General features: G+C 37.6%; 1 protein-coding gene and 1 long non-coding RNA gene across 3 annotated transcripts in view; one reads left to right on the top strand and one right to left on the bottom strand.

Moving 5' to 3' along the window:
* Positions 1-11,856, top strand: part of LOC145685734 (uncharacterized) — a 163,641-nt gene extending 151,785 nt beyond the window's left edge. The window contains exon 3 of the long non-coding RNA XR_014131479.1: positions 11,702-11,856. This is a non-coding gene — a long non-coding RNA (uncharacterized LOC145685734). The remainder of the gene's footprint in view (positions 1-11,701) is intronic.
* Positions 10,824-16,802, bottom strand: part of U2af38 (U2 small nuclear riboprotein auxiliary factor 38) — a 37,187-nt gene continuing 31,208 nt past the window's right edge. For both annotated transcript variants that reach the window (XM_081758227.1, XM_081758228.1), the window contains one exon: positions 10,824-11,454. In XM_081758227.1, the coding sequence (XP_081614353.1) occupies positions 11,256-11,454 (199 nt within the window). In that variant the 3' untranslated portion in view covers positions 10,824-11,255. The remainder of the gene's footprint in view (positions 11,455-16,802) is intronic.

Below are 16,802 nucleotides of genomic sequence, written 5' to 3' on the forward strand. Positions count from 1 at the left end.
TACAAACATTAAATTTCCATATTAACTAGCAGAAGGTATAAGGAGACAGCTGTGTTTATTCCAGTTCGTTCAATAACAGTCCGTGTGAATGATTAGAGGAAGGGGAGGCAAAGTGAATATATGATGCAAAGCGAATAACGTAATTTACAGTCAATTGAATATAGATGGCAGGAAATGATTGACCAAGCTTATGACGTCATTAGTGGAAGAAAGAAGGACGTTAATATCTAATGCCTACGCAGCCTACGTATTGTTGCTTCCACGAGAGAAAAGAAAAAAAGAAAACATGCATTTTGCTATTTTTTTTAAAAAAAATCACAAGGTAAGGTTTTCAAAAACTTTTCCTACTATTCCGTAGGATGTTTGCGAACATAGCATGCATGAATAGTGTGGCGTCTTACATTTATCATCATATTTATAAGTAATCGTAATTACGCAGTCCATATGCTGTAGATATTCTTTTATTTCGGGGGGGGGGGCAAAGAGAATAGCGATTCACTGTCAAAGAATCTCTACAAAAGAAGAGCGCGAAGAAGTATAACAATTTCACTGTCTACCGAAGCAGGTACTAGTGCATTTTTCGTGGAGGAACTACCAGAAAAAAGAAGGAAATGTACCGATCAAGATATTCATGCAATAAGAAATATTTCTGCTGCTGCTATAGATATACAAAGTACATCTGGAATTACCAAGAAAAAAATCACTTCCAAAATCTTCAGAAGACGACGGTAGTTACCAGTGCAAGTTTTTGTCATAAATATTATTCACGCCCACGTACTGAAGACTGGATCCAATGCTCTATTTGTCTGTCATGGTTTCACGAAAATTGCACTGATTATGAGGGTAAAGACATTTACGTTTGTGCTGTGTGCAAACCAAGCATGTGATGTGATATTTTAAGCCCTAATTTGTTTTCTTCAGTTTGTTTGCTGTTACACAGATTGTTGTCCTTAAGATTACTTTAGATCAGGGATGCAAATAACCAGTCGTCCACTCGCCCGCGGCGAGTGGTTCATCGATATGGGCGAGTATTTAATATCATACCGAGGGTAAGTAAATGATTTCTATTGCGGGGTGTGGACTAGTAGTTTTTTTCTTGGGCTTGTAAAATTTTGTTGCTTATTTGCATTCCTGATTTAGCTTAAAAGAAACTAGACACACAGAACACTGCCTATTTGATAAGATAGAAGGCCTATATGGACTTAAGCTCTTTAAATATGTTTAGGTCTAGTGTGTGGGCAAGCCTAGTGTAGAGGCAATTATGTATTTAATTGTATTAGGCTAACACTCACAAAATGTTAAGCACTTCAATATTCTTTTATATCAAGTAGTTCGTTTAGATGGTAATTCTTTTATTATTATAGAATATATATATCGGGTGTTCTAAAAATGTCGCCCACGGAACACATAGCACCGTTCTACAAGTCATAATAAAGCAGAAAGGAATGGACGTGAGGAGCTTTTGCAGATGTTAATTAAGGTAGACATTCCGTAATAAGATAATTTGTAATAACATGGATAATACAAATTCTACAACCTTCAAGTTTATAATCAGCTTGGATACATTTTGCGTATTTCCAATCTATCACTCCAGCCATGTGTGGGATGGGTGTTGTCACAGTTTGTGTGTGCGGAGAAGGTGAACAAGTAGACATCCATACATAAATCTACAACTCAAGTGGATAATAATAATTTCATTGAAGAAAACGCCAGAAATGCTACGCCAAGTAAGAGGACAAGCTCGTCCACACAGTGTGAAGAGAATGAAAGTATTTGCCGTATTCGTGAAGGAAAGTTTAGTAAAAACTCCAAATGAGAAGAATGGATCAAGTGTGATATGTGCCAAAACTGGTATCATGTCCTTTGTGTGAAGGTTCAGTGCCTTGAGTTCCTTGTTTGTGATTATTGTAGCAGATTTAATGCCTAGTTATTTACGTCACATCAATAGACAGGACTCTTGAAATGAACTGTTTCACGTGTATGTGCAACTATTTTTTGCTCGTTATTGTAATCATTTACGTTTTATTTCTTCTTTTGTACATTTTTTGTATCTGCTTTGTATTTTATGTCAAAATATTAGAAAAGAAATGCTGCTCATATTTGCCCTACAAAGTGCTCATATTACCCTTGTACTACGGAAAATATGAGCACTGTTAACATACCTTATTAACCTGTTTACTACTCACGAACAAAAGTACACATAACCTTGTACTTTTTAGCGTTTGTAGATGAAAGATCAGGCTTTCTTTTGGTGAGACTTTCTACTTTCTGTAATACATCATTTTTGAGATATATTAGTATTTTCATTAACTATGCTCATATCCAACTGACCTCCCCTATATATCAGTGGCGGCTCGTGCTTTGAATTTTAGGTAGTGCACAATATATGACCTTGTTTTTTCATTATTACTAATATTATTATAATTATTAATAATTTAATAATAATAAATATTATTAATAAAATATTAATAATAATAATAATAATAGTTAGTATAAACAATAATAGCGATTTCTTCATTGTATACTTCTAGCATGCAATGGAGAAGCTCATTTTATACGATTTTTTGACGTACCCTTATTAATTGTTGCGTTTTCTAAATGACTCTTGAGAGCACTGTCAAGTTCTGGACTGAAATTAATTAACCTACGAAATACGCTTCGATTTGCAGAAGAGTCTCATGTCCTCAAAGGTGCCACAAAACCGAATGCAATTGATGATTATATTCATCACGTACCTGTTTTGTGTCATTTTTTTGATTGTGATTCTCAAGGACCACCTACAACCAGCATCTAGTTGAGCAGCAATATTCACATTTCCCAATACAATGATATTAACGTGTTTTATATGAGCTGACGAATTTTCATTTTTTTAAATTTTATTTTGTTGTGCAGATGCTGGATATCCACACCACCTTTTTTTCCTCCATGCATCTTCCCCCTTCCCGAATAACAAACACGGAAAACAAAACAAATCTTTTTAATTTCACATCCACATAACCACTTATGCTGTTAGTACAAGTTGAGATTAAACTTCCTTGTAAATGTTCGTTTCAGACTTCTAATTATTGAGTTATAGTGAGACTCGGAATCGGTCCTACGATGTTTTCCTAGTAGCTTTACTTCTAAAGTTCCTTTTGATACGACCCGCTCGGGAGAGTAATACTCCCGGAAGTACGTTTTTTCGCGCGTTACTTTAGCCAGCTGTTTTACGCGCTATCCTAGTCAGTTGTTTTAAGTTGGTCACAAAATCTATATCATTTAGTACAAGGGGAACAAAACGATCCTTATATCATGAAGTACAAGGGCAACAAAACGAGCCCTACGGGGCTTCTAACCCGTTCCTACTACTACTACTACTACTACTACTTATCTGCACAAAAGTACGTAAATCACATTTTTAAGTATTATTTTCGTATTATTTTAATTTAAAAAGTGTTATAAAAATGTAAAAAAAAAACTTTCCTCGGGCCGGGTTTGAACTCACACCAAAAGAGATTTTCGTTACTAGCATATAGCGCTAGCCCACTCGGCCACGAGGACCGATAACAACAATCGTCTGAATTCTGCTATTTGAATGCAACGTGGCAAGACATAGATAACGCCAACCAATCAGAACTGTGTTTTTCGTTCCTACTTCCGCGAGCATTACTCTCCTAAGCTAGTCCTCTTTTGATAATGGCTCATTCAACAGAGACGTTAAAGAATTCGTCACTTCACGTATATCAGGAACAGACACGTAATTAGGCCTATGCAATTACAGCAACCATATTCCAATGAACAATAAAGACACACACAAAGACACAACACTACAAAGTACAAACAGATTCGACAATTTGATCGTGAACATACTCCCGTTCGATTCAAAATAGATATTTTTTTTATCATCGAAATACTCCCCCTCAAAAACCTTTTAGTAAGAGGAGTGTTAGCCCCTATTTAAGCATTCTAAGACGTAGGTGATAGTAGGCGGAAGGGGGAAGTGAAGAAGGACAAGGGTTTCGTCCCGTATGTTCTCCTACATTGCCTTTGCGAGGACAGGGCTTGCACTCCGCTTTAAAATCTCACCCCCTCTCTAATTAACGCCCTTTCTCTGAAATACGCCTCCAACTCTCTCATTCACTCTCACTTATACACATATGAAAAGGAAAACAATCTCTCTATGCTGCCAAATTTCCACTCATTCAAACACGAGTGTATTAAATATTGACACCCTCAATCTGTCTTCACTCTTCACGGAGTCGCCTTTACTGTCTCCATAGCTGCTTTGATCTTAGTGGGTTGACAGAATCAATAGTTATGACCACTTGGTAATCTCGCATTTAAACTAGGCGTAAGGTTTTTTTCCCTCCTCTGTGTGGAGGAGCGGACCATCCCCTTCAGGCGAGAACCGTGCCAACCAATATTGCAGGGGGGTGGAGAATTTCCAGTTCCAAAGCGTTTTGTTTTGGAAAAGTTGTTTGTGTTGGTAGACTTGCTTGCAAAAGATCTGCAAACATATAGATTCCTATGAGGCACTATAAGGATCCTCGCATCCCCGCACCTCGCAACCTCTGCAGTGACCAAGCTGGGGAGTTTGACAAACTCCCAAGCAGAAAGCTACCGGTATATATAATTATTGTTTTATTATGACTTTTAGAACAGTGCTCTGTGGCCCGTGGGCGCCATTTTTAGAACACTCCAAACAATAAAAAAAAAAAGTCCATATGACATAGGTCGGAAAATGCGTTGTTTCAAAGTTACGAAGTGACGAAATCGAGAAAATTTTAACTTTGAGCCTGCCTAGCTCGAAAACTATGAGATATATCAATGACGGTTAAAGACATATTAGAAAGAACTAGTACAGTGTATCCAATTGGCTAAGGATAGAAGTCAGTGGAGAGCTTTTGTGAACACGACATTGAACCTCTGGGTTCCATAGGCCATAGAGTTAGTTAGTACACTGTCTATCTAAATAACCATGTTTCAGAGTTGGGACGTATCAGTGCAACGGATTTTATAGAGGGACCTGCGGTATAGGTTCCGCTCTTCCTCCGCTCTCTCTAAAATCAAGTGCATCAGTACAATCCAACTCTGAAACATAAGTATTTAGATAGAAAGTGTACGTTCCTCCAATAGTTCTTTAACCACATTTGATATCTCTCATAGTTTTTGAGCTAGGCAGCCTCAAAGTTACATTTTTTTCTATTTCGGCATCTCATAACTTTGTAACAACGCGTTTTTTCGCCTTATGTTCATATGGACTTTTAAGTTTAGGTGTGAGGATTTCACCAGTGGATTTTGGCTACATAATAAATGAACATTCTATATATATATATATATATATATAATGATATTCTCATTATTCTTATGATTTGGAAATTTAATAAAATATTTCCTCAAACTTTTAGTTGTCACTTGAGGCTGTAGAAGTTAACTGGTTCGCTTTGCCCCCCATTCCTCTAACATGAAATTTATTTTGGGATGTTGTGAACACCTCGAGCGACCACGAATGTTACAAACTAAAGCTCGGCGCTTATTTTAATAAATAAAAATTTAGTTGGTTTCTTTCATCGTAAATATATCACTTTCAAACTAAATTGCAATGTAAATTTATGAATATAGAGGCCCTGTCGGTAGGAGAAATATATGAGTCGGTGACTATCGAGCAAGTGTAACGTAAATTGCTTTCTTAATAACTGTATCATATTAAATTGCACGCATGCTGAAAGAGGGTAAAAGTGTTTTGATAGTAAGGTAACACAGAGGTAACACTACTCCCGACGCAATAACCTACCCCGTGACAGATATTGACCCATCCACTCTCTTTCCACCCTAACTTAGTATCTCTACTGACTGTACAACATGGCCGGGCTCTGAGTAACCACTTACTCTTTACGTCATTAACAAACGCTTCCAATTTTCATTTTCTGAATAGTACTTCACAACATACGTTTCTGTATCAAAATAAGATTTTCATAATTAAAAGGATAACTTACTTGTGACCCACCAAAAGACAGCCCGCGACCCACATTTTGAGAAACACTGCTCTAGATAGTGGTCAACCATCATGTTCACCCCACCCTCGTAGGACGAGATATGATCTGTCGGCCTAAGTTATGGGCCGGTACCAGGGGCGGATAGGCCCACCGGGATACCAAGAGAATTCCGGTAAGTCCCCTGCCAATAATAAATTATAGAATCATACTTAATTTAAATGCTCCATTTGGTATGAAAGCTTCCGACAGCATTAATGATTGACCATTGACTATTATATTTTTTTCTGAATTGCAAGAGCCCTTGAAATGTATTTTTAGTACTCTGCAATCTAGAAGTGTTTAATGAAAGTTGTAATTTCAGGATGCACAAAAAAAAAGAAAGAAAAAAAAAGAAAAAAAGAAAGAAAAGTAATTGAGCAAAATGTACTTTAGTTAGTAATGTTTATGTGCTGTACAAAAATTGTGGGTTGTAGCCGAAAGAAGTGTAAAAAGTCCAATGAAACCTATTCCGAGCTCCACTCACAATCACGTGATCTAGATCAGACCACAGAGTAAGTCCAGGACTGCGCTTCAACAGCTGCTCAATTTTACTTATACAAAAAGTTATATTCAATAAATTGTTATTATTAAAATTATTATATCTGAATTATACACAATTACATGAGGAAAATGTACTCGAGTAGCAAAGATCAAGTCATCTATGGCCAGAACATTAAACAAGAGGGGCCAAGATATATTTTCAGAGGGAGGAGGGCTAACATAAGCTTACATTACATTCATTCATTAGCATATACCAACTAACAACTGAAAGTATCAGGGGGGTTATGGTGGTCCTAGGGGGTTCAGCTTTTCCCTACGTCAAGTTATTACATATGTTATGTGAAAGGAAAAAACAATATCACACTTGCCATGTAGTGTTGCAAACTATGGATGCTAAAGTATCACAAATATACATTTTTTTATGAAATAATGACAGGGGAGGCAACGCACAAAGTATTTTAGTGTCTAATATGATTATGATATAACGTCTTTCGAATGAACACGAATAGAGTTACAAGGGACTGAAAATTGACTTTTCTAAAAATATTTTGAGAAACTACTTAGATTAACTCATTCAATTGCATAGACTGTTTTCATGGATATGTAGATCACAATGCCGTTTACAGAAATTTAATATCTCAAACCGTTCTGGATATATGGTAAAAACTGTTAAAATTATGTAATTCCAAGAACTTATAATTGTATCTACTAAAACTATTATTGTAATGTTAAAGAAGCAGAGAAAATAATGATAAAAAAGGTTTTAAAAAGTTCCAATCACTACACCGTTTTTTAAAACAACATATTAAATTTGGGCATATATTAAGTATTACCATTTGTTATAAAAATTGAAGTGTTTTCTTGAAAGTTCTGTAAATAAGCTTTGGACATTGGTAGTCGGTACTTTTACTGGCGGGAGGTGATCATTTAAACTTGCTGCAAGCTTGCGACAAACTTGCCTTTGCAGGTTAATTGCCTTGCCGCAAGCTCTACTATGCAAGCCAATTTGCTTGCTGTAAGCTTGTGGCAAGCTAGTTACATCTGGTCAAGGCTTGCGGCAAGCTTGTTTTCACAAATGAAACGCAAGTCAAATTATCTCAAACGCAAGCCAAGTATAAGGGAAACTAATCAATGGCAAGCCTTAAGCTACATGCAAGCGAAAGACACGCCAAACAAGCCATATGGAGCTTGCGGCAAGCGAATTTAGATAAAACATAAAACAGTAAGAAATCCGTATATTTCGATCGTCTGACAAAATCCGTGCTACAATCCTTGAGTACATCAGAAACATCTGACATATAAATGTTCCCTCACCTTTCGAATAATTGAAGCAAATTCACAGCCGTGTAAACGTTCACGACTCCGATCCGTTCCTACGAAAATCAAATATATTAATAAACATAACGGTTTTGTTGTGAGAAACAACGGGCGACGTTGCTTCTTACCAATATCCAATATCTTGTACTATTAGCTGCGAGTACTTGAAATTTCTTCCTTTTTATATAAAACGCTTATACTTTAAACACAGCATTCAGATAAAGTTTATACTGTAAGTTAAACTTGAAGTTTATATTAAAATTTCTGCTACAGTTCTGTATTCTTTTGCGAAATAAGTACGCTCAAATCTGCTGCCATCTATGTTCACATTTATGCTTTATACATAAATACCACAATTCGTTATGTCTCATGGTTACCGAAATATGTGAAAGAACCGACGTTATAGGTACGTGGGACTAGAGTACTAGACGGCACAATTTTAAAGTTTTGTCCTTTATTCAACGTGAATGCTAAAACGACGCTAACAACGCGAACACTACCTTGTCGCCGCCGAAAGTTAAGAGGTCAGCGTCACGTGTTTTTTAAGAACAACTGAATATCGAACGCGCGCTAGCTTTCTACTTCAAGTTAAAGAAAAGCGTCTCGCAAGTGAAGCTTGGGTTGCCCGCACTGCAGCTTGCGCTAAGCAAAAATAAGCTTTTGTGTATATGCGAAAGCGAAATATAATCAAATAAAAGCGACAGGCAAGCAAGCATGCTGTCTGGGGAGGTATCCTTATAACACTCTCGGCCGCCATGCTGCCCCCTTGGAAATTTTAAGAGGGCCTATGTATTCTTGTTTCGAGGATTAGAATATGTTGCTTTATAATGCGTTAACTGAAAATATAAGTATTAAGATTAGATACACTTTGTGTTCTTGTTATGCTGGAATGAATGACGAGGCCAGCTTTAGCTTCTTGGGGTTAGTGATCAAACAGCGAAGCAGTTTTCAGGGGAGCTAGTTTTTTTCTGTATATCGAAAAGGATAGTTTTATATTACTTGACCCAGGGGTAAAAATGGATCTGAAAAGATAGAGAGACGCATGACGTCACACCGTCTTCCGTCCCTATCTTCGTCCATTGTAATTTTTTTTTAGAAAGTGGGGGACGCCACATATATTTTTTGGAAGTTGAGGTACGGTGTCCCCCCGCGTTCCCCCTCACTTTTACCCCCTTACGACCTACAGCACAATACAACATACCTGTGGTGGAGTCGGGACCAAGTGTAGCCACCGGGGACAGCCACTTTGTCGTCACTGGTTGGGAGCAGTGCAACTATCAGGAATACCAAGCTAGAGAGTGGCCAGGGGAAAAGCTGAACCCCCTACGACTACCATAACCCCCTGATACTTTCAGTTGTTAGTTGGTATATGCTAATGAATAAAAGTAATGTAAGCTTATGTTAGCCCTCCTCCCTCTGAAAATATATCTTGGCCCCTCTAGTTTAATGTTCTAGCTATAGATGACCTTATCTTGGCTACTCGAGCACATTTTCCTCATGTAATTGTGTATAATTTGTCTGCCATTATTATCCTTCAAATGCAGAACTTTATTACAGCCCGAGTCTCAATCTTATTCATCTTGCACTTCGGTCGCTTTTAGCACACCCTGTAATAAAAATTATTAGGAGCTAATTTCCTTAACAACATGCACATAAGAACCAAACATAACTAACAAAATTTCATCATCGTATCTTAACTTCCTGGTGATAATTAAAACTTTACGATATCTGCTCGTACATATCTCCCTATTAATATTCCTTATGAAGCTGCGGCGGCTCAGTATTAGCGCGCTCACTTCTAGTGCATGGGCTCCTGGTTCGATCCCAGCTCACACGAACTGGATAAACACCGTGTGCGTGAGTTTTCTCAGGATTCTCCAGTTATCTTTCACTTCCTTCATTCCACCATCATCATCTATCTCATCATCACAACCTCCCTTAGCCTCATACCAATCGTGGGAGGTTAAATTAAAAATGAACTTTATTTTGTTTCCTACATTTTAGTTCATAATGGAAATTTGGTACTTTATCAAAACTCGCAATTCAAAGGAAACACATTTTACTTGCAATCTTTCAAATAGTTCAAATGTAAACCAGATTATTATCATTATTAAGTATCCTGCCTTTTGGCAGATCCTGGGACTAGTAAGTTTATTATTATTATTATTATTTTCAGTTTGGGCCTGCAAATATTTCTTCCATGTTTCTCGATTCTCCGCTTCCTCTTTTAACTCCCAATATTTTCTTCTATTTTTCAAGTCATCGATTACTTGTGTTCTTCTTCCTATTCCTCGCTTTCCTTCCACTTTTCCTTTTATGGCGGTATGAAGAAGACAATTACTTCGCAAGATGTGTCCAATCCAATTGGCCTTTCTACCAAGGATGATGGCTAGAAGCGTCCTCTTCTCTCCTATCCGTTTTAAAACATCTTCGTTTCTTGCTCTCTCTGTCCATTTTATTTTTTCCATTTTCCTCCAACATATATCGAAGCTTTCTAAATATTTCTTCTCTAACTTCAGGAATGTCCAAGTCTCTGGTCCATAAAGTCCAATGCTGTATGTATAGCACTTGACCAATTTCCTCCCTAGTCCAATATTAATACTGCTGGTTAAGAGTAATCTCTTCCTGTTGAATGCTTCTTTGGCTATGGCAATTCTCGACCTGATCTCTTTGATGCAGTACGCGTCTTTCGTCAAAATATTTCCGAGATATTTGAAATGATCGTTCTCTGCAAGTACTCTTTGTTCTACTCTGACCCATAAGGGCCCCACTTCCACGGAATATTCTCATGACTTCCGATTTTTCGATGTTGATTTCTATTCCATAGTTTCCCAGTGTCAACTATTTTGTCAATCATCTCCTGTAGTCTTTCTTCGGTTCTAGCTATAGTAATAGTAGGTCGACACCAAAAATCGTCTCGAGATGCCAAAATTTACGCTTTTGTAGTTGTTACTAGGACTTTTTTTAAAAAAACACAAGAAAAAACATGTGTAATCTTATGAAAAATTATATTTTTGCAAAACAAATGATAAAAGTACACAGGTCACAGAGAAAGAAACAACCTTCTTAAAAGTTCTGCAAATGAACTGATCACAAAACACAAATGCCTTTCATTTTTTCTTTTTAAATACATGAATAAGTTTGGAGTTAGAAAATACAAGATGGACAAACGGCCAAAGCCACCGTTTCGTACGACACAAAAGGTTCTAGAGCAAAACACATTCATATTGTGCACTCAAGAATTTAAAAAAAAACTTCCACGAAAGAACATAAACGAAGAGGAGAAGGGGACATTACTTTTATGAGTAAAAGTATACTAATTCATGGTTCTACCTTTTTCGTTTTAGGTATAGAAACGGCTCCGTTTTCTTGAGTGCACAGACTGGAATGGTGAACGTGTGTTGTATAAGCCGACCAACCCTTTTAATAACGACCAGACCGACCCTCACGCTCTCTGTCCTTCTCTCGGGATCGAGACCTTTCTCGACTTCCTCTCTTGCGACGATCTCTGGAACGGGACCTGCCACCACGATCCCGAGATCTCGATCTTCTGTCTCTTGACCTGGATCGACCCTTGGAACGGGAGCGGAATCGGGTTCGGCTCTTGCTGCGAGAACGAGACCTGAAACACAAAAATTTATCAGTCACAACAAAAGTACATGATATGCACTGGGAAAAGATAAATATTCAAACTGGTCGTTAAAGTTTACGGAACTATTCTGTAGCAACTTTCAAAACTTCTACAATAACAAATACATAAAATTAAAATAAATAATAAAACAAAATAAAGTCAATGCTTTAAGTTTCTCACTGATAGTAATATGTATATAGTAAGTTGGAAAAGTAACGGAACTTTTTTTTCTTTACAGATAACCAGTAGTCATCTATTGAAGCAACATATCATCGGAAAGCTGGATATCTGTTGAACAAAACGAGACCACAATGATGAGAACCGATTAACGGAGTGTCAAGTTATAGCACGGACAGTGAGTCTATCTGGTGTCACCTCGTCACAAAAACACGATGGAGCAAAGAGCCAATATTGTAAATTTTGTTTCAAGCTAGGTAAAACATTTACACAAACATACATAGGAAATGATAAAACAAGTGTATGGTGATGAGCGCTTATATCGTACACGCGTGTCCGAGTGGTATACGCGATTCCGGGACAGTCATGAGTTGTTGGAAGATGGTCCAAAACCAGGCAGACCGATAACAATCGCGATGAGTTGATGGAACAAGTGCATGAAATGATCGCCCACGATGCGAATTCAATTGTGAGATGGATGTGGCGGAGGAATTCAATACGACTAAAGACATGATTCACGAAATTTTGACAAAGGATTTTAAAGAAACGAAATGCACCATGTCACAGAACCGTTACACTTCCTGGACCATGAAAGGAACATTTTATGACAATGTTACAACACATGTTCAGTCTGCCGTGACGAGGGCCATTGAGGCGATTCCGAGAACGGACATTAAAAACTCTATGCTAGCATTGATTGAACGTGCTCAGCAGTGTATTGATGTGGAAGGGATGTATTTTGAAGAAGATGAACTATAGTTGGTAAAATATCTCTTTTTTTTTATTTAAAAAGTTTCGTTATTCTTCCGTTATACTGTGTAAATAAGTTACGGCGTCATATACTTCAGTGACATAATGAACAACACGACACTTGTAAACACTGGATATTTAAGATTACACTAGCCTTAAGATGTAATATTTCAATGAAATGAAAAACTGATGCCATTATTTACATATTAGCACACTCATATACATATAAAAGTCCAGGCAGTTATCTTGACCCCTTTCGGTATGTACTTTTTTATTTATTGGTAATCGTGTAAATAAACCCACCACAAGCTTAGTATTTGTTCACGTACCTTTATAACTTAGTAACAAGCAGGATACAAACATTTTATACCTTGGTTTATAATTTTGTTTTTTGACACTGAATAATCATGTACTTATTGGTATCTGTAGTCATATATTACAAAAAAGGTTATTACAGTAGACTCTCGACTATCCGGTCTAGTTAAGAAAAAAAAACTCAGTAAAAAAAATTAATAATAATTTTTGAATGTACTATTCGACTTCTAATACCTTTACAGAAACGCGACTTTACCCAGAAAAAGCAGTCATTTATCAAGGACTTTTTTTTTCAAAAACGGAAACTATTCTTTTTCTTTTTTTCTTCCATCAGAAGGAAAGAGAGGAAAGGAGCGGAGGAGAAACTGCCGCCCCTCTGCTGTCTCCAAGGGAAGATATTTCTTTCTTTCTCTCCAAAACATTTCTTTCGTTTTCTCTTTTTATGCTCTTTCTTTCTCTTCCTCCTTGCAGAGGAAGCTAGAAGGAAAAGGGGAGTAAGAAAAAGAAAAAAAGGAAAAAGAAGACAAGAATAACTGTTCTTCTGATTAGAAGAAAAGAAAGTTTTTCTTTGAGTTTTCTTTCTTTTTCTTTCTTTCCTTTCTTGTAAATTGTAAGCATTTTAAGACTATCTTTTAACATTTGTGTTATAACTTATCAAATAACAGTAAAACAAGTTATAATCATTTATTTAAGCATTATGTCTACGTTTTATGTTAATATTTTGTTTATTCTAAAACTAAACGCATGGACAGTCTACATCATTTTATGTTTCCTGCAAGCATTTATTTTAATCACACCCGACCATAGCCATAGGAAATACACGGTTCTGATTGGTTGAAGTTATCCGTTTCTCGCCACGTAGCATACATATAGCACAAATCAAACATGGACTGGTGTTGGTTCTCGTGGCCGAGCATCTAGTGCACGGGTTATTAATGAAAATCGCTTTTTGGTGTGGGTTCAAACACGACCCAAGGAACTTTTAAATTTTAATGACACTTTTATCATTAAAATAAGATAAGAATAATATTCATTTGCTCTTGTACGTAATATTTAATGCATGAAATGTGATTTACTTACATCACGAAACATAGCTAAGCGAGCGTCAGCGAACGAAGGGGTTAGAAGTCCCGCAGGGCTCGTTTTTTCACTTTCACCCCCATAACAATACCACGTGACATTACGTCACACTCGGGTGGTCCAACTTCGATGTATATCTACCCTCACCCGCTTCCTTGTGACCAACCTAAAAGAGTTGGCTAAGGAGAACGTGAAAAGAAAGAAAAAAAAAAAAAAAAAGCTTCCTGCAATCAGGTTAAGCATCATAAAATTTAGCTTACAGTCTGTGCAATATTTTTATCCTTTGACTTGCTTTTTCTGTACGTACAGCATAGTACAGACATTTATGAAGTAGGACTACTATCCTGTACTAAGAAATCAGAAAATATGAATAAGAGCAGGTTTTAGTATACTTGGCTCTTTTGTTATTCGGTTTGCCCTTCCGCCAAGTTAAACCGGACAGTTGGTAATCAACTGTATTTTCTTTTTTAAATCCAGCTTCTAAAAGCAACACCAATGTAGCTCGTATGCACACACACACATTGTACTGTGAAACCTGAGTATTTAAGGAGGCACATAAGAAAATTTAAAATCATATGTAACTTCTGTACTAGATGAAGCCAAGAAGTTTTCACCCTCACCATGATAAAGGATGTGCTAATAATGTAAATGCTGATGATGTATTTGGTCTAGGAATTAATTCGTGCGGGTGGACAAGAGATGGCGCAACGAACGGAGCGTCCCACAGTTCCGTGTATCCACACATGTGTTGCAAACCCCTGTCATCGCGTATCGTTCGTAGTATAGGGCAGTGGATTAAAGCGTCAACAACACCAGTTTGTAGTTAAGTGAACATGGCGCAATTTGTGCCTGATAAAGTGTTTTTGCGGGGTATCCTGCTGCATTACTTTAACATGCAAAAAAGTGCGACTGAAAGTCATCGTATTTTGGTGGAAGTGTATGGTGACCATGCTCTAGCTGAGCGAACGTGTCAGAAGTGGTTTGCACGGTTTAGAAGTGGTGATTTCGGCTTGGCAGACCAAGAGCGAGCTGGACAGCCAAAAAAATTTCAAGACGAAGAATTGACAGCATTGCTCGAGCAGGATTCGTGTCAAACGCAGGAACAACTTGCAGCAGCATTAGGCGTTGATCAAACAACAGTCTCCAAACGCTTGAAAGCCATGGGAATGATTCAAAAGATGTCACATTGGGTTCCACATGAATTGAAAGACAGAGACGTTGAAAGACGAAAAACCATTTGCGAATTGCTGCTTCAACGACAGAGCAGAAAGGGGTTTCTGCATCGAATTATTACGGGTGATGAGAAGTGGATCCATTACGAGAACCCTAAACGAAAAAAGGCCTGGGTGAAACCAGGTGAACCAGGTCCATCACAACCAAAACGAGATATTCACTGTGCAAAGGTTATGCTGTGCATATGGTGGGATATGAAAGGTGTGGTGTACTATGAGCTGCTGCAACCGGGTGAAACTATGAATGGAGAACGTTATCGACGACAATTAATGCGTTTGAAGCAAGCTCTGGCCAGAACACGACCAGAATGGGAGAACAGACATGATAAACTTATTGTTCAACATGATAACGCTCGCCCACATGTCGCAAAACCGGTCAAAACCTATTTAGAAAATGTCGGATGGGAAGTTTTACCCCACCCGCCGTATTCACCAGACGTTGCTCCTTCGGACTACTACTTGTTCGATTGCATGAACAACGATTTGATTGGACAGCGGTTTACTTCTTCAGAAGATATCGAAACATGGGTCTGACTGGATCGCTTCCAAGGATGAGGACTTCTTTCGCCACGGAATCCGTACATTGCCTGACAGATGGGCGAAAGTGGTGGCTAGCGATGGACAATATTTTTCTTAAGGTATTTATGTATTTTGTGTTTGTACTACAGCTTCAATGTGTGCGTACCAACCGCACGAATTAATTCCTAGACCAAATAAATTTAATAGGGGATGACAAAAGAACAAGAGAAAGAAATGCAGAGGTCTTACTAAACGCTTGTAGTGACTTGGGTTTAGAAGTAAATGCAGAGAAAACTAAATACATGGAAGTTCGTCGGGATCGTAATATGGCAAATTATGGATGCGTTAAAATATCAAATAATACTTTTGATGAAGTGGATACTTTCAGATATCTAGGATCAATATTAACAGACCAAAACCATATTCACGAAGAAATCAAATGTCGACTAAAAGCAGGGAATTCGTGTTATTATTCAGTTCAAAATATCTTGTCGCGAATTCTGTCGAGGAATTTTAAGCTTAAAATATATAAAACGATAATCATGTCTGTTGTTCTGTATAGGTAGCGAAACATGGTCGCTTACTCTGGGGGAAGAACATAGACTGAAAATATTTGAGAACTAGACCCTGAGACGAATATTTGGACCCAAGAGGAACGGGAATGGCGGAAACTTCTTAACGAGAAACTATATGATTTATACCGTTTACCAAATATTGTTAGGGTCATGAAATCTAGGATGCTCAGGTAGGCAAGTCATGTAGCCAGAATGGAAGAAAGTACGAACACTTTCAAAATCTTAACTAGAAATCAAACCGGAAAACGAATATTAGGAAGACCTAGGTGCACATGGGAGGACTATTAAGATGGACGTCGCAGAAATAGGAATACAAAGTAGAAACTGGATGCAGTTAGCTAAGGATAGAAGTCAGTGGAGAGCTTTTGTGTACGAGGCATTGAACCTCCGGGTTTCATAGGGTATCAAGTTACTTAGTAATGTAAAAATCTGTACAATGATGAGGTGACATCTCACTTCTTTTCTGTACTAATCTGTGTCTTTACAGATTCTCTTAAATTGACGTTAAAACTAGGCAAACTCGAACATCAAACTACTGATTATAACCTTTCATCTTCAAAGAAAATCGGCACAAACTACACACTAAGAGATAGCGCCTGTGTATGGTGAAGAACCCCCAATTTAGTGAAACGTTGGAACAAAGAATTCAATCTTGGTCGCACAAGTCTACAGGATGACCCCACGAGAAGGT

Source organism: Thermobia domestica, chromosome 5 (genome assembly GCF_964235325.1).
Source record: "Thermobia domestica chromosome 5, izTheDome1.hap1.1, whole genome shotgun sequence".
Lineage (NCBI taxonomy): Eukaryota > Metazoa > Arthropoda > Insecta > Zygentoma > Lepismatidae > Thermobia > Thermobia domestica.